Below are 21807 nucleotides of genomic sequence, written 5' to 3'. Positions count from 1 at the left end.
GTAGGCAGCAATGTTAGGAGGAGTTAGCTGAGGTAGGTGGTCATGGATTTATGAGGCCACAGAGCCCCAGGGAGCTCACACTGGAGTCCATTGGTGCAGTGGCCTGGTACCTCATTTCCCCTGTCTCAGGTCGTCCTCTGTTACTGTTCTAGGGTATTTGACATATAGGCCAGATTCAGAGGCAAGGGAGTGGTTTGCTGTACAGTTATAAAAGGCTGTTTGTTTTCTCTGCAGGTGCTTAAATCTGACCTAAGTATTTTCCAGGGTATGCAGCCTGGTACTTTCTTTGAAAACCTAGAAGGTCACTGACTGCTGGGTCTTCCTCCCTCAAATGAACCAGGGGGCATATGCAGAGTCATAACTGCACTGGCAAAGTGTGTGCACTGCCTTCCCTTTCCTCCTCTCCTCTGCTTTTGGAGTTTGGCAATAACAAACATACAAGGAGCTGCTAGACTTGTGTCCTCACAGAAGTAACTGTGCATATTACTAAAACCTGAAGCAAAAGATTTGGTACACTTTAATCTCAGCTTTTTGGGCCTATGTGATTGTAGGGAAAGGAGCTGGTTGTGCCCACCTGCCCTGCTTTGCACAGGGAAGGCCCTTCCTTGAAACGGCAGCCTGAACAGCCACCAGCAAAGCATCCCACAGTCCCACTGGGCTGCCTCTGCCCAGCACTGCAGCTGCTGCTTGCTGCAGCTCAGCTCCAGGCTGTTGCACCCTGTAGCAGCCACCCTCTGAAGCCTAGCCTCCCGATAGCAACCGCTGTGCCTGAGGTTCAGCAGCGCACTGGCTTGCTCGGCTTCCCAGCTTCACCTCCTGACCTTGCTGCCTGCGGGCACGTCGGGTTGCACGTTGCCCATCAGTGCTGGGAGAACGGGCTGTCACCCATTCCCCGCTGCTTTGTGAGCCTCAGGCTCAGCCAAGAAGTGTGCAGGAGCCCTTTGCCGGGCTGGCAGCGCAGGCTGAAGCACTCGAGGACGATGTCTGCCGTGGCTGTGGGGGAAAGCCAGAACAGCAGAGGGTGTTGCAGACTGGAATGAAGCCGCAGTGGCAGTAGTCTGGGGGGTGCCCATTGCACGGCTGGCTATGGCTCCCCATCCTCGAGCCCTCCACAACGTGCAGGGTTGCTGGGTACAGGAGCGCACCAGCTCTGTGCCAGAGGTGAAGCCTGCAAGCATCAGCGCACAGCTCCCCGCAGCTGAGCTAGGTCACTCTGTTCTGGGCAGCCCCTGTACCTTCACTTTCCTGGAAAGCAGTTTCTCTTCGTTACTGAGAAGAGCCCTGCTCTCAGAGGGGAAGGAGGGGCCTGGCCACCACTTCACCCGAAGGGGCCACTACTTGTGCCAATTTTTCTCACGAGAGTTGAACTAATACACCTTCCGTTAGCTCTAAACCACAGAAAGTTTTTTTTTTTGTTTTTTTTTTCTTTTTTCAGGGGGAGCAGAAGAAGGGGTCCAGGGTATTTTTGTGTGTTGGTTTTGTCCTCCTGGCTTTCTCTTTTTGTGGTGATGTTGGGGTTTTTTTCTTCTTAATGCTTTGCTGTTAGCATCCTAAAAGGAGGCTTTAGAAAGTTATGAGAGAGACCACCTAGAAAGGGGAGGAAGTGTCAAAAGGGAAAAACCACCTAAGACTGTATGCAGTCAAAGCTTGTACATTTTGTACTGTTTGCAGGCAGGACTTGCAGCACATCAGGAGATAGTGGCATTAATTTCTTACCCACCCCCCAAGCATCCTTCCATCCTCCTCTCTATACAAAATCTCATGCACTGCCTGTGTCACCTCTCATACCACGGTACCCAGGCCTGCTCCATGCTTTCTTCTCTCCCTTTCCTTCCCATTTGACCACCTGGCAGGAACCCCTCAGGTTATGTCTGGGCCACTCGGATCACTCCATCACCAGGACAGTTTCACCTCCTACTCACATCCCATCCACAAAGCCAGCATGCATACCAGTAGGCGACAGCACATTTGGTGCTGGCTGGGGGCCCAGTAAGGCACTGAGCCCCTAAATAATCAGTCACTCATCATCTGGAGATGGTGCTCCAGCCCCAGCTGACTGAAGGACAAAGTAGTACTAACATATCTAATGTGTTCACCCATCTTCCTACCCCTGTGCTCTCTATGTTCTTCTCCTTTCACTTCTCTGTACCTCTCTTCCTTTCTTCTGCAGATTTTCAGTGCTTCATTCTCTCCACCTCAGTTCTTTCCCTCACCACATTACCCTCTCCCTTCCTCTGGGGCAACGCATGCCTTTTGCTTTCCCAGAAAACCATCTTTATTCAGCAGTTTGCAGTGACCTGCTGACCCAAACTAGCCAAAGGGATATTCCATACCATAGAACATCATGCTCAGTATGTAAATTGGGGGGAGTTGGCTGGGAGGGGTGGATCGCTGCTCCAGTATTGGTCAGCAGGTAGTGAGCAACTGCACTGTACATCCCTTGTATTTTTGGGGGGGTTATTTTTATCTTTTTTTGTTGTTGTTATATTCCTTTTCTTTACTATTATTATTATATTTTATTATTGTTATTATACTTTATTTTACTTTAGTTATTAAACCATTCTTATCTCAACCCATGAGTTTTACTCTTTTTTTTTTTCAGTTCTCCTCCCCATCCTACTGGGAGGGGGGAGGAGTGAGCAAGGAGCTGTGTGGTGCTTAGTTGCTGGCTGGGGTTAAACCATGACACCTGCCCCAAAATACCTTTCTTTTTTCCACACCTCCCAAACTGACAGGGGCAAATAGGCAGCTTGTGGCTCTTTCTACTTTGTGCAGGCTGTAAGAAATCCACATGCTGAGAAGGAGCTGTTAGGGTGTTACTGGCTCTTGGGCTGTTGGATATCAACATCTTTAAACTTACCAAAGACTTGGGGGTTGCTGAAGAACAAGCAGAGAAATGCCACAAAGCAGAACTATGATCCAAAGGTAGAATGAACTCAGACCTACCACCCTCAGCAGCTGGCCTTCAGACAAAACTCTCTGGAAATGGTTCATTCCATCAGCAGGTCTATCAATTAATGCTTTCATGTTTAATGTTTATTAAAGTTTTAGTATCAGGGATAGTGAGGGTATGTATCCTTAGGCAGAGGAAAAATTGAGGGGTAGGATAAAGCTTGTAAATCATAAGAACAAATCGTGGCCTCTTCTCAGGAACTATTCCTCTCCACACTGTCATCAGTATCCTGGGCATCTCAGAAACCCTGTCTTTAGGATGGATCCAGCTTTCTCCAGAGATGCACCAGTGGGCAGCATTCAAAGCAGGTTGCTCATGGCAGGACCGTTACCCTGCCTGCATCCTCACTGTCATTACAGAGAGACTTTCAGGCGGGTATCTGTATGCTGAAAGCAGTTGGGAAAAAAAACATCAATCCAGTGGTGAGAGCATGGGGAACCGCTGGGTTCTAGGGAATTTACTTGTATTCTTTTTTTCTTTAGAAAACTCACTTAAAGGCAGGATTTGTTTTTCACCTAACATCCAGGCTTGGTTTCAGGCTAGCAGGGAAGAAATGCAGTACTAGCGAAGCCAGTGCTGGAGCACAGTTTGATTGCCGTCCCCTCCTTTTGTATCACAGGACACAAAGCTACTTCAGCATCCTTGTGTTTTCCACCTATAACAAAGCCACCTCAGAGGTACCTCAACCCTGAACACGTTTTGGGCCCTGTGAGTCAAATCTGAGCTTTGGAAAATTGTGGTCAATAGTGCCACTGTGATATGCCTCACCAGCTCTTACTGTTGGGGAGGATTGCTGCAATACGCTTCAGCTGTAACTGCTGTGAGGTCATGGTTTCAAGTGGACAAGAGAGAGAAGAGTGAGACCCACAAACAATCTCTGAGCAGTGAGGCTGGTTGTTACTTTTTGCAGGCAAAGATGAAGAGGACGAATAAAAGGCAGAATTAGACTAGTCCATTTAATGTTAAGGCAAGGTGGCTGGTAGAGTCTATGAAGTCACCCAATAAATGCTATAAATATCCACAGAGGGAAACGGACTCCCTACTAGGCAACTGTAAAGCAAACCACAGGATATTTTTCAAGCTGCCATCCAAAAATACAAAGAAAAGTGTGACAAGCCTACTTAAAAACCAACAATGGAACAGATGAGCACTTTGTCTCTGCTGTGATTTAGGGCTCCAGTGGCAGGTCCTCCCACTGAAGCCTCCCTGAAAAAGAATGAAGCACTTTGCCCAGACTCTTATGGAAGTTCAGAAATTCTTCTGTGGTCAGCAACATCTTCATGCTTGGTTGAAAGAAAAAACAAGGACTGATGTCTCAATACTCAGTGGAACGTCTAGCAAGGCTGCAGATCAGATTCAGTGGTGTGTTTCTGACTGCTTCGTGCTCCCTAGCAATGCAAAGCAGCTGTGAAGCTTTTTTAGTCAGCTGCTCAACCCGGAGTTACAGCTGCTTTGCATCACCAGACTGGAAGAGAGCAGCCAGAGCATGTCTGCATTGGTGTTTGCATACAGCTTTTTCAACAGGGCAATTCACCTAGCACACATGCACCAGGGAGTGCGCGCAGCAGTCTCAGTGGGATCTGGAGAAAGTATACAGGTGAATGAGAATGCTGATGATCCGATCCAGTCATAGCCTAATTGCAGGCTAGGCCTTTAAAAGCTGTGGGGTTTGTACTGAATTCCAAAGCTTCTCTTTTCTCCTATTTCATCTATTCTCTTTGAGCAGTAACATGCTTATGGTATGCACCATGTGGTGTGCTACTTGTATTTTACATCATAAAATTTCTGCATGTTTTTCCATTTTTTCCCCATGATTTCCAGTATTTTCATTCAACCCCCCAAGGCAACAGCGTGTGTTTTTAGGCATGCTCTTCAAGTCTGCATTACGCTGCCAGACCTGCTGCACTGCCAGGGTGATCAGTGCCCTTCTGGAGGCTCCTCCTGTAGTGCTGGAGAGGAGCTGGGAGAACTCTAGTAGTGAAGGTGAAGGCCAAGACAGCCTTCCCTTTTTGCCACTGGTGGAAAGGGCCCTCGTTTGCTGGCTCTGCTGCCCCGGGCCTGTGGATAGAACCCCGCCCCGGTGTTTCACAGCTCTGCTACATCAGCCCTGGGCATAGCCCCAGCCCTCCCCGGTGCTTGCGAGCTCCGATGCCCCAGCCCAGTGTTGGAGGGCAGCAGACGGTAACTGGGAGGAGGGGCAGAGCCCCGGTCTCCCGCTGTCGCCGTCGCGGGACGCCGCCGCCTCCCCAGGGCGACGCGTGGCCCCGGCGGGTGCCAGGGGGCGGTGGATGCTGCAGTGCCGTCCCGGTGGGGTTCCTCTGCCGGTCTGCAGCGGAGGGGCTTTCACAGCCTCTTTTTCTTCCTTTTTCTCTCTCCCGCCCTCCTAGTCCGGCCAACTTTTCTTTTGAAAAAACCCAAACTTTTTTCTTCTTTACTTTTTTTTTTTCCCCCTTGCAAGAGCCACGCTGTGGAAAGACGGGGTGGTGGAGGAGGGAGAAACCCCTCCCCTTCCCCTCCCCCGTGGCTCCTTCCTCGGAAAAGAAACACTTGGGGGGTTTCCTCCCCTCCACTCCCCTTCCCTCCGCGCCGCTCCGCTCCCTGGAGCCGAAGCTGAAGCCGCCGCCGCGGCGCCCGCGCGCCCCGCGGCCGAGGAGGGCCCGGCGGACAGCCGCGCCGCCTCCGGTAAGCCGCGCACGCCGGCCCCTTTGTGAGTTGAGGGGCCGAGGGGGGGGGATGCGGAGCGCGGCGGCGGCGGGCGGCAGGACAGCGGGGCCGCCTCCGTTTCGCTTTGGGGCGGGAGAGCGGCGGCGGGGGCAGGGCCGGGCAGCGCCGCTGTCGCCCCGGCACTGAGCGCTCGCTCGCACCGGCGGCAGCGCCGCCCGCCCGCGGCCCCGGAGGTGCCGAGAGTAAGTTGTGCGGCGTTAACCAAAGCCGGTCTTTTGGGCGGGGGGTGGTGGTGGTGGTGGTGTCTGTCTGTATCCTCCGGTCCCCCCTTGTCTTCTTACAAGGGCGGGAGCCGGGAAGTGCAGCCTCCCCTCTGCTTTGGCTCCGGGGGCGTCGGGGCTGTTGCTGGCTGGGGAAGAGGGAGCGTGCCGGGGCTTGGGGTGCCTTCCCCAGGAGGGTCAGGGGAGGACTTGGGATGCTGGCAACTCACTGCCGGCCCTGAAGGGAGCCATGTGCCATGCTGGGAGCAGCCTGGGAGCCTAGGTGAGGCTTGGGGCTTGTCCTGCTTGGCAAGGTGTTCTCCACAGCATCAGGGCAGGGAGATGCTTGTTTTAAAGCAAAACCTGCAAATTATGTAATGTCTCAAGTGGGTCTGTAGGGAAGCAGATGCACGGGTCTGGGGAGCGGGTAACTTGGTCTTCATGCCGCTTCTTTCCCTTCACATAAACCACTAGAGAAGTGGTGCGCAGAGCGTTACGCTTAGTCTTAGCTGCCTGCCTGCCAGAATTGAAGGCGTTACGGGGAAACGGGGTAACCATGAAGGAGGAGTGTATGTGCCCATTGGGGTTGCCCTTGAAAGGCAGAGGCACTCACCGTCCTCCAGACCTGGCATAGTCAGAACGCAGCCTCACACCTGCCTTTTCTCAGAAGATCGGTGCTGCACGCACATGAAAAGCCTCGTTGGTAAAGGTTATCGCTAAAACCTCCTCCTGTATGCAATCTGACTCATGGTGCTTGTAGCCATGTAGCATCAGCTACTCACTTTTTCCCACAAACATACATGCTCTTACTGAGAATTTTGGAATAGTTACCACCTAAAACCTCAGCTTGTGTTCCTTATGGGATGGGGGCTTTTTCCTTTTTTTTTTTTTTTTTTAACTTAGTTTAAGTGTGTATTCCTTCCTGCTCAATAGAAGCTTGGAAACAGGATCTGGATGAACCCTGGAGGTAACTGAGAGGAACTCAAGAATGTTAATATCCCTGGTTTTTTTTTCTTCCCCTGCATGGGTGAAGGAGGGGGATGTGGCTTGACCATTGTTCTAGAAAGTTGAGGGTAATGAGTATTGTTAGCAAGCTGCTATTTAGGACTGTGTGGTCCAGACAGTGCTGTTTGCTAGTTCTAGTCCTTGCAGCTCTCCGAGAACTTAAATGAAAAACCCAGTCACATGTTGACTGTGCTCAACTCTGTAAAATGGGGTGGGTTCAGAAATAACTAGTTTCCTCATGTTTCATTCCCTGTTGACTGTGCCCTTAAGAGGGTATGCAGACATATCTTCTTTCTCCAAACAATTGTGACTGCAGTTCAGATGCTGCATGAACGTCAAATAGCCCGTTCAGTTACAGCAGGGCTGTGGTCACGTGCTTAAAAATTATGCACATGCACAGAAGTTTGTGGGACTGAGGCTCTATTATCACATAATGTTGGTCTTGGTTGATTCAAGTTACGATGAGATGTAGCCAGTCGCTGCAGATGAAGCCAAGCTTTGTTTCTGTGTTCGTGAGCGATTCTGCTGGGTATGTGATTTAAAATGTAGTTGTTGAAGTATGGATTCTTGTTCCCTCCAGAGTGGTAGGCTCTTGGGCACAAACCCGCAGGATTACTGGGGTGCCAACCTCCCACACAGGTTCCCATCTTTTCCTGAGCTAGACTGGGATCTGGGCCTTTGTTATTTCTGTGCTTCTTGTTATCATTCAGTATGTCGTATGTCCTTAAATAACCTGGCTTGCTTATCATTTACTTAAATGTAGTGGGGTTGAGAGGCAGCACGAGGCTTTTGTTTAAGATTGCATTGGAAGGCACAGGTTAAACTATACTAGTGTCCCAAAAAGCAGGCATAGAGGAGCACCAGGGAAAGGCTGAGCTTCTGCAAATCCTCCCAGGTGTGTGTCCCTGCCATGTCTGCTCAGAGAGGGCCAAATTCAGTTTCCAGATGACAGCTTCAAATGTGTAGCCAGTGCCTCTTACCCTCAATCCAACTGGGATTTCTGTGAAATTGGTGATCGGTTTGTGCAAGGATAGAGCTGGAGTTGGGTGGTGTAAATTCTTAGTTGCTGTCGCTAATACTGTGGTTGCATTGCTGAGAAACAAAGGAGAAAATGTGCCTTTGGAGCTATGTTTCTTCCCTTGCTCCTCTTTCTCTCCGTCCCCAGTGGGGTTTTGCTCTTTCCTCCAAGTCTTTCCCTGCAGCTCCTCGCTACCCCAATCACCCCCTACCACCGACAGGCTTCTCTCTCCTGGTTACTCCTACCTTAGTCTGGTCAGCAATAAACAGATAGTGCCAATATTTAAATATGACATCATTTGGATTGGGTTGACACTATGGTTAGATTAATAAAAGCTGTGGGGAGGTGGCATGTTCCTGAGCCATTATTCCAGGCCTCAGTAGACCTCAGCTAGTGGTACTTGCCAAAAGCTTGCAAGCCAGGGGAGGTGGGCACCTGCATCTCTTTCTATAAATGAAAACGTGGATGGTACAAGAGCTGAGTCTGCCATACAGGGATCATCTTTTTGCAGAGTAAAAGTATTAAGAGTGTGTGTCATTAGGAGGCATCATATATTTATTTAATGCAACTAAATGCTACATTAATTAGATCCTTGATTTACATGTAAATAGAGGCAGAAGGCAGGCATGACATCAACCTACCCTCTTCTATCCTGTCAATCTACTTTGCTACTGCCTGCTCTTCTGGTTTGCATTTGTGCATATCCTGCAGCCTTCTGCCTCAGTAAAGCATTTATTAGCTCACCATTTTGCTGAAATCAGTCTCGGACCCTTAAAAAAAAAAGAAAAAGTGCAGCGGTGTTTGATGTAGCAGGATTTGGTGGTGTTAGTGAGTGGTCAAAATGACTCGAGTAAAATGCATTTCCCCCTGCCTCGACCAAGTGCAAGATTTCAAGTTAAGATTTAGAAGTGAGAAGTATAGAAAGTCCTACCTTTTAAACTTCTGGGAATCTCTGCTTCTGTTTGATGGGTATTTAATAGTATAAAAATGTTAATGCAGCTTCAGTAAAATTGCTAAATGCTGGTTTTATGTTGTCTTTGGAGACTTTAGAGCTGCCCCCTTATTTTTGTCCTCTTCAGCGGAGAAATGAAAAGGCCTGTGTACCCTTCACAGGAAATGAGTGTCTGATACAGGCTTACAGGCTGCACATTTCCAAGAACTGCTCTCAAGGTATTTTGATAATGCACATTCTCTCTGCCTTCTCCCTTCCTGCTCCCCATGCGCTTCTGTGCCTCTCTGCTTGGTCTCAAACACATGTGAAGGACGAGGGAAAGAATTGAACAGTGCCAATATCAAGTTTGCAAATAGGCTGCTTTAGCTTTACATCAGGTCTCTTTGGGAGCTGTGGCTGGCAAAATTGGGTTGTCAGCATTCAGTTCCCTTTGTCTAAGCAGAGGGGTTTTGTCCTCCCCGTCATCCCCCGCAAATGCTGAAGAAAAATTTTGACTTCAGACTGTGACTTGTCCAACAGAGGTTTTTGTGTGTGTGTGTGATTCTGTAGTTCAGAAACAGCTTGGGTCTACTTTCACACTTCCTCAGTAGCAAACTTTATTTGGAAAATTAGGCAAAGGCTGTCAGGGAAGAAAATAAGTGTCACTATTAGCAGCTGGAAAATGTCAAAGATCTCCATTCCTGTTCCTGCAATCTGAACTCTGTAGCTGGGCTTTTGTGTGGCTTGCTGATGGTGCCTTGCTTAAAGCTTGAGGGGGGTTCGGCATAGGTTTGCTTGGGTCAGCACGCTCATGGTGATGTGCACAGATGCCCGCGGGAATGGTTTGATTATGTTTTTTTGACAGACTGGCGATGTTTTCCTTAATCCATGTTATTCTTTGTGCATATTTGAGTTCTTGTTTGTTTTCTGGTGAGAAATTTTGGGATGTGGAGGGAGGGAAGCTGGAGCTGGAGAAACATTCTCGAATTGCTCCTGCTAGAAGTTATGTTCATCCTCTGAGGCCCAACTAAGTGACACAGTGGACCAAGAGCCCCACTCAAAGGGACGCTGAGACAGGGAATGTTTCTTTCTAACCTCATTGCTACAGTGTTTCTGATTCAGAGCTGCTGTAGCAGTAATCACTGAAATGGCCCATTTGTGTGGTAGGTACACCAATATTCAAGTCAGCAGATAAAAGCAGGAGGTGCTGTTCTTTTTAGTAATTTAAAAAATTTGGAAAAAACAGGCTGAGCTGCTTTAACTACTCTGCAGCAGGTCCATAGTTGATTCCCTGTAGCGACTTTATAAACCTTTGTTTACTTCTTCAGTTTTGCATGACTAAAGGATGTTTATACCTTGTGCTGGGCTCCCCTTAGTCTTATGTAGAGCTTGAATGGTTAAGACTTGGCTTAAAAAGGTGATGCAAAAAAACCCTCAGTCCTTTGCTGCTGGATCCCTCTGCCTAAGGTCTGCTAAAGCATAGGGTGGTGAGTACTTCACAGAGACAAAGCAGAGACCTTTGAGAAAGAAGAGAGATGAGACTCCTCAGATCAATTCTCTCACTTTCCCCAGCAGCAGCATTTTAATGTCTATGTGATGGGAGTTTTTCCTTTTAGGAGTTTTAAAATTAGTTACTTTTCAATCTCAGTCACCTTTGAACTTCCTCTCTTCTAGTTTTATGAAAGAGCATAAAAAGAATGGCCTGATTGTACCATATCTTTCTCTTGCATCCCCTTGTATCTATCTGCTCTCTAAACTGAGCATGAAGTTTCTCCAGTCTTTCTCTGTCTGAACACTTACATGTGACATCTTATCACCCATCTTTAGGCCCATCCCCTTTGTTTCAGCTCTGTCTGTTTTTAGTTAAGGTGACTGGAACTGAATATATTATCTCAGGTGATGACATTACTGTTACATTCCCACCCATCCATTTTGCAGCCTCACGTTTGTGCTTAACTTCTTGGTTTTTAATGACTGATTTTGCATTCAGAGCTAGAGCTTTCCTTAACAAACTCTCAGCACAGTTAATCTGCTCATTCATTGGCTGTGCCACTTAATTTATTGCTCTTCAAAATACAGACCCAGTTTGTTTTCCTACAAGTCTGTGTCCACTTGCATCTGTCAGGACAGAGTCTTGCCTGACCTGCTGGTGCTTGCCAGCCTGCAGAATTTTGAGTGACCTCTGACTTCTCTGGCCTGCAGAGTGAAATGATTTTGTCACTGGTTGCCCCTGGGAAGGTGATGCAGGGCTAGCTGCTTTTCCAGCTGGCTGCCTAGATTTAAGTACCACGAGGCTGGAAGCTACTTGCTGGGGGGCAAGGTTAAACCTCTTTATGTTTGAGGTGGTGTGGGCAATGGCAGCTTGCAGATGAGGGGAGATTTCTAGAAAGGGACCTGGGTTGACGTGTGTATTTGCATGGGGAAGGGAGCCACTTGCACATGAGCTGGGCTACTTGTACCCACCGACCTGTCACAGGGAGGGATGCTCTTCAAAGTGGGCTGGGTCAATCGGGGGGAAGATGTAGTGGCTGGAAGGGTGGCAGAGAGGTGATGGGATGTGCAGGGGCTGAAATGCCTTGGTTTCCTCAGGACACCCCTCTTCCACCTCCCATCACCCCGGGGTGTGACTGCTCCTTGTCTTCTGTCCATCTACTTTACAGGTCCTGGGGTGCTCCTGGCTCTTTACCTCATGCACTGCATCTTGCTTTTTGACTTGCTTCTGACATGGGGAAGTGCAAGGGATGTCCCAGAAGCTGCCTGCTTATGTAGCTTTTCTGCAGTGTCCTCGTCCCTACTTGCTGGTATCTCAGTCAGCTAAATGATTCCCCCAGAGGTTTTCTGTTTTTGATAAACTGAAAATGCCATTTGTGTTCTGGTTTTTGTTTTGTTTATCTTGGCCACCTACTGTCCCAGTTTCATGACAGCCATCCTCATTTAAATTTGTTCCCTACCATCAGTAATTTATATTCCTTTATATCAGCTCCAGCAGAGTTAGCTTTTCATCTTCTGAAGGATTGTTGAGGTTGTAGAGAGATTTGGGCAGGGACTGTGGATCTGTAGTATGTGTATTTGGTGCCTCTGATCCATGGCAGAGGTCCTTGCAAGCTGTCATACCTACAGCTGATACTTGTGGTGTGACCTGTGTTGTCCCCTGAGCCTGTCCTCTTAGTCAGGCAGCATCTCTGCTCCATCATTTCTGGGAGGTCTGCACACTCTGTCACTTTAAGATTTCCTAAATAACCTCTCATGACTTAATTTTTTCTTTCTTTTCACTTTTGACTCTCAGGACTAGTTTCTTTATTTTGTGTGTTGGAAATCCCCCATTATAAAACTTAGAGTTGTGGTGTGTTTGTGCTTTCTGACCCTCACTGCTTCCTCTGAAGGCAAGGTAACTGGTACTTCTTAATAACCCCTCGCATCTTCTGAAGCTGGTCCTTTTTAAGAGCCAAGGGAGGATCTTTCCCCTGTGCCTCTGTGCTCTGACTTGCATTGGTTAAATGCCTGGGACTCTTCTCTAAAATCCTAGTTCTGATCATGATACTGAACCAGTTTTAGCTGCAGACACTGCTCATTTCTTAGAGTTAGCTGCTTCTTTGAATTCCTTTCCTGCTAAATGTGATGGTTTTGATAAGAGGCCATGGCCATCGCAGGGACCGCTGATGGCCTTTGCTTCTCAGGATTTACTCGTTTCCTGAAACAGGGTGCTGGAACAACTGAAAAAAGTCAATTTAGCTGAGAGGCTAGAACAGAGGAAACATACCTGTGCTGCTGGTCTGGGGATGGGGGGAGCTGGCAAGGCTGAGGAGCCATGACGGGTGGATGCGGAGCTCTGCCCCAGCGGACGGTGAAGACACAGCCCCGGATATCGCTGCACCATTGTCACTGATCCCCCTCTTGGCAGGCAGATGGGAGAGAGCATTTCCAAAAGGGAGCCATGAGGGACCTGTGCTGTCTTGGCCTCTTGATTCCTCCTCATTGTGCCCTATCCCCATCTCCTCATTTCTGCACCGAAACTGGGGAGAGCCCTGGCCACCTTCCCAGAGGGCTGCTTCCCCGCCCAGCAGGCAGCGGGGAGGGAGGGAAGGCAAGGCAGCCACACAGGGGCTGTATTCACCGGCTGAGCACGAGGCTGAGGGTTTCCATAGCTTTGCTGCACTGACGTTTGCAGGGACGGCTGCTCGCTATGAAACTGCAAGGGTCGGGAGCGAGGCTTCCCTCACTTACCAAAAAACACTGTCGTGTTGGCCAGAGGTAAGCAACAACAACTCTCTTCCCTTTAGCCATGGCAGGATAGCCTCTGCTGCAGCTTTGAAACTTAGCAGTAACCCATCCTGATTACCTTTTTCCAACTTTTTTTTTTTTTAATTCTCTTTGCCATAGTTACAGAAGGGGAAAAATAATTCAGGCTCTTGAACCAGAATTCAGTCTCCAACAGAAGCTGTTCCTTGCCAGAAGTCAATTGGTAGTTTTGGTAGTTTTACTTGCTGTGGGACAAACTATAGTTGCTTGCAGGTACTGCACAGCAGCCTTTGAGTTCAGGGAAGTGATGTGGCTTCTCTGTTATTCAGAAATGGCAGGATTACAGTTTCATACTGGGCTATTTCTATGAGGAATGGGCTGTTTCATTTGGAAGTAGTTGTTTTGAATGTGCATAGTATTTCCAAGGTGTGAGGAAAGGACTCTGAAAATGCGGTCTTTCTTCCAGCTCTTTTGGTTATTCCAGCAAAAGCAATTAGCTTTCCCTGTGAGCTGCCACTTTCCGTTTTGGTTTTTTTTTTTTTAAGCACGTTATGCAGAAATCAAACTTGCTTGAAGACTTTCTTGCCTTGAAGAATAGTCGGTGCCCATCACACTGTCTTGTGGGTTTTCTTGGGGTAAAATCCTTTTAGCCTGTATCAGCAAAGTGTCATGTTAATGCAGAAAACACGTCATAGAAAAACATGGTAAGAAGTACAAAACCTAAATATCAGATCCATGGGAAGTTATTTGTGGGTTTTGAAGTATGTTCTCCAACCCCAAAATGTTGGGACGGGTTTGATAAGATCAGTCTTCTTGCAAGGTGTCCAGCAGCTGTTCCCCAGAACCTGCATGCAGGATCCTCCTGCTTGGTCTCTACTGCATGGAAGCAGGAACTGTAACAGTGTGTGTGCTGCCTCAGTTTATTTTATTTTACTAAATATTGCATCCTTGAATGCTGGTTGTATAGGGAAACGCAGTTTTGGTTTGGGGTAGGTATGTGTGGTGTGGTTTTTTTTTTTCTTTTTTCCACATATTCCCTCACGTGTCAGACATAATGGCAGTCTTACATCAGACTGTTTATAGCCATGGCGTAAAAGATAGAGGGAACAGCAATGTCTCCTAGGCCTGCTTTGTGCTGGAGAAATTGGCTATGATTAACATTGGTCCTCTTAGCTGAGCTGCGCCACATTCCTTGCCTAACCACAGCTCCCCCTCTGTCTGTGTGTCTCCTGCCTTTCTCTTCCCGCTCCACAAGCCCTTTCTGGATCAGCCTTGGTTACCTTGGCCGTGGTAGGGTGCTTGTGACAAGGGACATTGGTGTGGCCACGCACTGTGGTGGTGATGGCATGGTTTAAACCAGCACCAGTGTGTGGCAGATGGTGGCGGCCACAGGAACCAGGCTGGCCCACCATTAAAATGCAGTGCTGCATGCTTGGCTCTTACCAGGGAGGTTTCTTCCAGCTGTTTGCTTGAGCTTTCCTTTGAAACATTCTCTCCAGCCGCAAATCAGCAGGCAGTGTGTTTCTGTGGGATGCAGACGTGCAAGCAAGAGATGTCTGCTCAAGCTCTGCTGCCTGGAATGGGGATGCTGCTGCAAGGGCTTGCAGGGTACATGAGGGAGAGCTTTTCCAGATTATCCCAGCCTCCATCAACTGCTCTGGGAACTGTGGGATTGATAACTGAGAGATGTTGAGGCTGAATGGAATGGGTAATGTAGTAATGGGATAGACATGCAGTTCTGCTAGCTGCAAGTCGATGTGGCTTGTGGGGTGTGTGCCTGGTCTGGGCTCTGCTGGGGGGGGATGATGCAGAGAAGTGATGTTAAGTAATGGAGCATAGGTATAAGTGCAGCCTTACAGGGACTGCCTCTGAAAGGCATGCAGAAGGCTGGGTTCTTTTTTTCAGCTTGCTGATGGATCCACTGACAGACCACGATTGCACATGTGGTGGTCTGCTGGTCCAGTGGGTCAGCGGGTTTAGTTTTCCATCCACAAGGTGAAAAAGAAAAGCCTTGAGAGCCGGGGAAACAGGGCAGAAGAGTGCAGGCCAGAACAGACTGGGTAGCTATTTGAATAACTCAGCAGTGAATGGCTACCTACACGTTTTCAGTTAAGATCCTCTAAATGTTGTGTGTTGCATTGAGCACAAGTTTGAGTTTGCTGTTCTGAATCCTTAAGCTTATTCCTGTTACCGTTATCTCTTAACCTTTAGGTTTTATGGTTCCCACTTTCAGAAGGTGATGGCAACTTTATGGTCTTTGCATTTGTCCTTAGGCCATCTGTGAGCTGTTGGGACCTAATCAGCTCATGGCTTTGTAAGTAGCAATAATAATAATAATAATAACAGCAGCAATAATCTGTTGTCTCTGTCATTATCTGATGTGCTGTATACATGCTTCTACAATAATACAGGTCAAAGAGGTTGAGACAGCCAACCTGTCCCCAGATTTGTTGTATTATAGATCCACATTATGGTGAACTAATGAGCTTAGTCACCTGTTTGATGGACTTCTCTTTCTTCTCAAAGGATGGATCTGCTCTTAAGTAAAGCTTTGCAAAAACTGGGAAGTGCTGCGTCGAAGCTCTTGAATTTGGACCACTTCCAGGCCTGACATCCAGAAACTCATCCCTATGGGTGGTAAATATAAAGAGGTAAGCTCTTTCAAGTGTCCTGGAGGAAGAGTGCAAGGATGCATCATAGCTGAGTACTTGAAGCTGCTGTTGAACATGCCAGATTTGTCAAGCCCTAGGGTGCAGGGCTGGCTTGGCTAACACCAGAGGCTGTGTACAGTCCCCTAGTAACTAGAATTGTCTCCTTATATGAAATATGCTGCTTTGCCTGGGTAGTGAGTGAGGAGGAAGGCAGGATGCCCTGCGTCAAGAGCACTTATTTTGAAAAGCTCTTGAACTTGCAGTAAATCAGAAGGTCTGGGGAAACTTATATAGCCTTTTAATTAGTGGGACGCCAGCTTTTTAGGGTATGCTGCTTTGGCTGACTGTTCTGTGTGCTGCTTTTTGTTCTGACTGTCTTGCAGTAGGGAGGTAGTAACGTGTTTGGGTGTTGGGGTTTTTTGGGCATTTTTGGAGCAGGGGGAGGGAAAGAAAATTGCGGCGTGGCAAATCAGAAGCAGAACTAATTGTGCATATGTATTCTATTACGCCCCGGGATGGTTTATTCCTAATCCTGAGAGTCTGCTCATTCTTCTTGATGTGGGAGGCCATGTACACGTAGGACCTGTTGACCCACTAAAAGTGAACCTTAAAGGTAGTATCAGGAAGCACTTCTAGAGCTAATAGTAATGTAACTAATACTGTGCTGCAGGCCAGGCAGTCATCTGTTGGAAATGGGTCACTGAAGCTAAACAAATTCACGCTGTCTGAGGCTCTGACCCATATGTAGATTTCAAACCGAGTGAACAAATTGTGAGGGTGCTATTTTTGCATTTACTTTGAACTTGAAACGATGACACAGTCTCCATTCTTAGTCAGTCAGACTTCTAGTAGTAGTAGATTTTTCTTAAAGGACTTGGGAGAATGACTCAAGGTTGAAAACTGGGACAAACAAGTTTGTTTTTTTTCTGTCGGATGGCATCTGCAGCCTTAAACAAATGATCTATTTGTTTGTTATTTTTAAAACTACCCTGGAAATGAAAGACAGCTGCCTGCTTCTGTTTTCCTGCTTGAATTCATTTTCCAACCTAGACCCATGAGATTGGCAAAATTTCCATTGGGACCCAAGAGAAGTTGCTGTTTGGGAAGAGTGGCTGCTGGTGGGAGCAAGGCTCCTTTGTGCTACCCTCAAGGCTATAACTGTAGCCCTGGAGGCATTTGGCAGGAGTGTGACCTTCTTTTTCTGTAGTAGCTAATGTCAGAGGGCTTTATAGCTTCCTCGCCTAGCAGAGAGAAGAAGGAAAGGGACAGAGATGCTGCAACTTTTTGTGGCACCTACAGCGCTGAGTTTTCGGTGGTGATAGATGGCCCTAGTCACTGCACGTGGTGACTGTGTTTACTTGCGTTCTGCTCATTAAATCAACTTCCCCTAAGATTTATTCTGACTTGCTGAACCATCTGAGCAGCTTTCAACTGCTGCCTTTTTTTTTTTTAAATGGAAAAGAAAAAAACCAACTTGATTAACTCCTTCCTACCCCTCCCACCTTTCTGTAAGTGTGGAATTTCCCTCCTGCAGTGACATGTAGCTAAAGGGCAGGATCTGCAGCATTCAGAGTGGTATCAGGGACATTAGTGGCTTGTGGACTGCAAATCACAGGGCTAGAAACTGGAGAAACTTCCCAGGCTGCTCTTGGAAAGCGTGTTTATAGCTCCATGTATGGAGATGTGCCTGACAACTACATTATTGGTATTACTGTTTAACTATTGAGAGATGTTAGGAGAGAAAAGATGACTGTAGGCAAGGCATTGCCGGGCAGATGCCTCCTTTCCAAAACCACTGTGCCTGTGTGAGGGAAAGACGTTTGGCCCTGCTGCTCCATGTCCTCTCCCTGGGTGCAAAGTGGGCTCTGCATGGCCATCTGGCTGGCACGAGCACTGAAAGGAGCTTGTGGCTTTTGAATAGCTGGCAAAGGGTGCGAGATAAGGGGTATCTTGCAAGGAACTAAGACTAACTTAAAGCATTCTCTCCAGAACAAGCCCTCCACAGGTCCTTGAACATTCCCTGGGGGGCTGCCTGCCTGCTATGAGCCCCAATGCTCCCGTGAGTCTGTGGTGGTGGGGACTGTTGGAGACAGAGAAGCGTGTCTCTTCCTCTGCTGCAGGCTGCATGTCAGCAGCCTGTTCTGCTCCAAGCACGGCTGTGCTGTCAGTGAGTGTCACTGGGTTAATGGAGTATGTCGAGGGACCGAGGGCAGGCTTTGGCAGTGAGCTACTGACTTGTCAGGCCTGGGGAAGTGGTATGTAAGTGGCTCAGCTTCTCACACAGAATGAGCCTCTGGCTTGGGGCTGTGGTTTTTAAGTTTATGTGTATATATACACACACACATGCAGAATATGTATTTTTGTATATAATTGAAATGACTTGGATGGCTGATGGCAACACTGGGTTCAGGAATTTGCACTTCTGGAAACAGACAGCCTGGTGATAACATGAGGTGCAGGAGATGAGCAGGGTCATGACAGTAAGGGACAGCACTTTGAACGCAGTGCATAAGCAGAGGATGGTGACTGGGAGACGGCCGCATTGTCTGCTGATGGGGGGAGATGTCCCTCCAGCAGAAACAGAAGTTAAGGGGCTGGAAGGGCTTGAGCAGAACTGTTCCTTGGACATCAGCAGTGTCTGGTACCAGCGTTAAGTGGTCTCATTCATGGCAGTCCCAGTCCTCAAGTTGATGGTGTAACATTGCTTGAAGGGGTCTTGATCTGAGACCTTTGCTTTCTCCTGACATAGTGAAACAGGCATGTCCTGGGATGAGAGAGTGGTTCATGGGGTTTGGTGGGAAGGGCTTATTCCCATGTTCTGCTTCTAAGTCCTGTTGTCTGTCCTTTTGTCAGAGAAAGGGTTGGAGAGGCACGAGGAAACCTTTCTACCTTTCATTGAATGACAAAGTAAGCAATACTTTCCTGCTTTGGCAAGTTTTTCCCTTCTGATTTGGGGTGTCATTTCCCCTTGCCAGTTTGAAGGCCACTCTGAGAAGTCCCTAAGCATCCAACAGAGAGAAACCTTGAAATACCAAGATCTGCTAGGTTCAAACCAGCTTGCTGAAGGGTGTGCTGGGGAGCCCCTAGCTGTGAATCATAGAAACCCAGTGGATGCAGAGCTCTCTAAGGTGCTGCCTTGCATTGGTGGGGACCCAGCTGGAGCCCTTCGTGCATGTATATCCTTAGTTGTTCCTGCAGCTGGGTGTTGGTGATATACAGTAGCTCCTTGATGTACCCTCTTTGGTACTCTTGCTGGTCTTTCTCCTTTGTGAAGTGTCTTCACTTGCCCAGTTAGAGGAAGGTACTGGGCTTGCCTCACTTTCTTTCTGTCTTGCAGGGTGGATGCAAAGGAGGAAGCATGGTAAAGGCAGCATCTTCCCAGGATCCATGGGCTCTTTGAGAGATGATCAGAGGGAGGCCAGATGATCTGCACAACACACACACCACTGTTTCTCGTCCACAAAGGCAGCATCAGAGCATTCTCCCCAGCCCTGCACCGCCCAGCTTGCCCGATCGTTTCCGGATGTTTCGCAGCTGCGAGTGGGAGGTCCTGGAGCGATCCCTCAATATCCTCCAGGCCAGCGACTTCTACTGGGGCCCCTTGTCTGTGGGGGAGGCTCACGCCAAGCTCCAGCGGGAGCCTGTCGGCACCTACTTGGTGCGGGACAGCTCGCAGGGGAACTGCTTGTTCAGCTTGAGTGTGCGGATGCCGACAGGGCCCGTCAGCCTCCGAATCTCTTTCCAGGAGGGCTATTTCCGCCTGAAGAACTGGTTTTCGGACTGTGTGGTCCGGCTGCTGGAGCTGGTGGTGGCGGGGACCCGGAACAACCCCTTGCACTTTGATGAGATGGGGGGAACCCCCCTGGTTTTCTCTGAGCCCCTGTGTCGGAGCCGCCGGGCAGTGCCCACGCTGCGAGAACTGTGCTGCCGGAGCCTGCCCACTGGTGCCGTGACAGGGGATAGAGCAAGGCTGGGGGGCTCCTTGGGGATGTGCCCAAGGGAGGAGGTGGTCTCAGCCCCGGGTGGAAGGGGAGGGTCAGAGGGGAGTGTCGTCCCCAGCCCCTCTCTGTCCTGGGCTGGGAGATGATGCCATGTGCATGGGAGATGAAGGGAGGTGCCTGTTATGTGGCTGTGCTGGTGGGATGCACACCACACCAGTGGGGCTGGAGTGGCTGCTGGGAGGGGAAGGGGAGGGCAGGGGGACCAGGGCTTGAATCCACTGGCTGTGACAGCTCTGTCCTTGTACATGCACAGCATGTGTGGCCTTCCCCAGAGACGTCGGAGGTAAAGCCAAATCTGAAGGGCAGAGATCCCCCCCCCCCCCCCCCCCCCCGCCAAGTCCTGCTCTGTGTGCCATTTATAATTTATAAGCTTGAGAAGAAGGCAAGTTGCCTGTCCTCCCAGGTCAGCCCTGTGTTTTCCTCTACCCCAAAATGCCCAAGCTCATTTCTGCTAGAAATCTGCCCTCATGAAGTGATGCAGCTGAGTCCAGTCCCACAGCAGTGCAGCTTGGGCATCGGTGAGTGTGACCCCTGTGCTGACCGGATACCCACGTAGCCGTGGTAGAGTGAGAGCACATTTTGCTCCTTGCAATGCGAATGCGATGCATGCCATTTCAGAGGCCAGCGTTTGCACTAGAGGGAACCTGTTGCAGCCATGTATGATACATGCAGCTTCACTGGCTTTGGCATTGCTTTATTTAAACAGATTTTTGGGAGTGCAGATGAGTTATGTTATACTAAGGGCATGGTATTCCTGTAGAGGTAACCCTGGTCTGGAGAGTTGGGTCTGAAGAGATGGGATCCAGCGCCCTTTCTTATGCTCATCTGATAGTATGCTGCTGCCACCTACAGAGCATAAAAAGACATTTCGGTTTTGCCTCCAAAAAGGCAAAGAATCTTCTATATATGACTTTTAAAAATTTTAATAAACATGGTTTTATACTTATTTTTAAAAGTCAATGAATACATGAAAATATTTTCATTCCCTTGCAGTGTTGGAAACCCGGTTAGTTTAGTGGCAAGACATGGCAATCAAACTGAAACCAAACAAGTGAATTTCTTATAAAGACCAAAAGTAGAACATAAGTGAATGGTACTAGCTGGGAACAATAAACTTAGTTAATCTTAGAGTGTAATCAAGTAAAGAATTTTCTAAACAGAAGATACTTCCTTAAAACTTAAGGGTGAGGTTTTCAGCAGTATTTTAGTACCTTAAAATTTGTACTGAGTGTTTGAAAGAAATATGAGTAATTCAGGATCTTAGAATAGGGCACAGCATCAGTGAACTTGAGCTGGTGAGGATGAGTACAAATGAGAGGAACAGAGTTGACTTAAATAGGGTTATGGTTCATTTCAGGGCTGCAGGCACTTCGAAATAAGTGACTGAAAACAGCCATGTGAAAGGAGAAATTCAGATACTGTAAAATTTGAGCCAAACTGTTTGGTGTGCTGCCAAGCATCCATAGCCAGGCAGACAGCCTGCTGAGCTCACACTGACTTTCACCTTCAGACCTGTACAGGGGAAAAAAGCCAAACATGGGGAGACATTACTCTGATTTGCTCTTTTGGGTTCAGGTATCTTATCTGAGGAACCAAAGCATGTGATCAGCACAGAGAGAGATACAGGGTGTGATTCATTATAGAAGCCTAACTTCAACACTCTGAATTATTCTCTGGAGGGCTCTGTTGCTCTGCTGATGGCAAGGTGCCTGGCCTCCTATCTTGGGGCATTGGCTTAGGAACCAAGGTAGTTAAATGCCAGAGAAGTGGCCATCTTCTTGCAGGCTGCTCCTCTTGCTCTCTGGGAGGCCAGGGGCAGCTTGGTGGCCCTGCAGCTGCTGCAGCTCTCAGCCCAGTGCAAAAGCGTGAGCTGGGATTGTTCGCTATCCCAGGGTTTGCGTGCACCATGGTGGCTGACGTGGGTATGGTGTTGCTTGCTGCTGGAGCTGTAATCTCGTGCAGGGCCAGGGCAAAAAGCTAAGCAGGTAATTGCATCTGTCATGGTCACTGGGTCCATTAGAGGTGGTGAATTGGAGCCCTCAGATGCCCGAGTCAGGCTGTGATGCTCTGGGGTGCCCTGCTTAC

At 48.5% G+C, this 21807-nt stretch overlaps 2 protein-coding genes across 5 annotated transcripts in view; one reads left to right on the top strand and one right to left on the bottom strand.

The window, feature by feature from the left end:
• Positions 1-21807, bottom strand: part of PHETA2 (PH domain containing endocytic trafficking adaptor 2) — a 255679-nt gene that overhangs the window by 14353 nt on the left and 219519 nt on the right. The window lies entirely within an intron of this gene.
• Positions 5459-20558, top strand: LOC126047862 (suppressor of cytokine signaling 1-like). Of its 4 annotated transcripts, none has more exons than XM_049822082.1 (3): positions 5459-5635; positions 15597-15721; positions 19059-20558. In XM_049822082.1, exon 3 carries the CDS (start codon positions 19125-19127, stop codon positions 19806-19808), a length of 684 nt encoding a protein of 227 aa, XP_049678039.1. In that variant the 5' UTR covers positions 5459-5635; positions 15597-15721; positions 19059-19124; the 3' UTR covers positions 19809-20558. The 4 variants fall into 4 exon arrangements, with proteins under 4 accessions (XP_049678039.1, XP_049678040.1, XP_049678041.1 ...); XM_049822083.1 differs by lacking the exon at positions 5459-5635 and adding an exon at positions 5796-5859; XM_049822084.1 differs by lacking the exon at positions 5459-5635 and adding an exon at positions 7327-7411.

This window comes from Accipiter gentilis, chromosome 18 (assembly GCF_929443795.1).
Source record: "Accipiter gentilis chromosome 18, bAccGen1.1, whole genome shotgun sequence".
NCBI lineage: Eukaryota > Metazoa > Chordata > Aves > Accipitriformes > Accipitridae > Astur > Astur gentilis.
This window is presented reverse-complemented; position numbering and strand designations above follow the sequence as displayed.

Bases quoted from the DNA above. Each gene is read 5' to 3' on its own strand.
- LOC126047862 (XM_049822082.1), top strand. From the start codon at position 19,125: ATGATCAGAGGGAGGCCAGATGATCTGCACAACACACACACCACTGTT.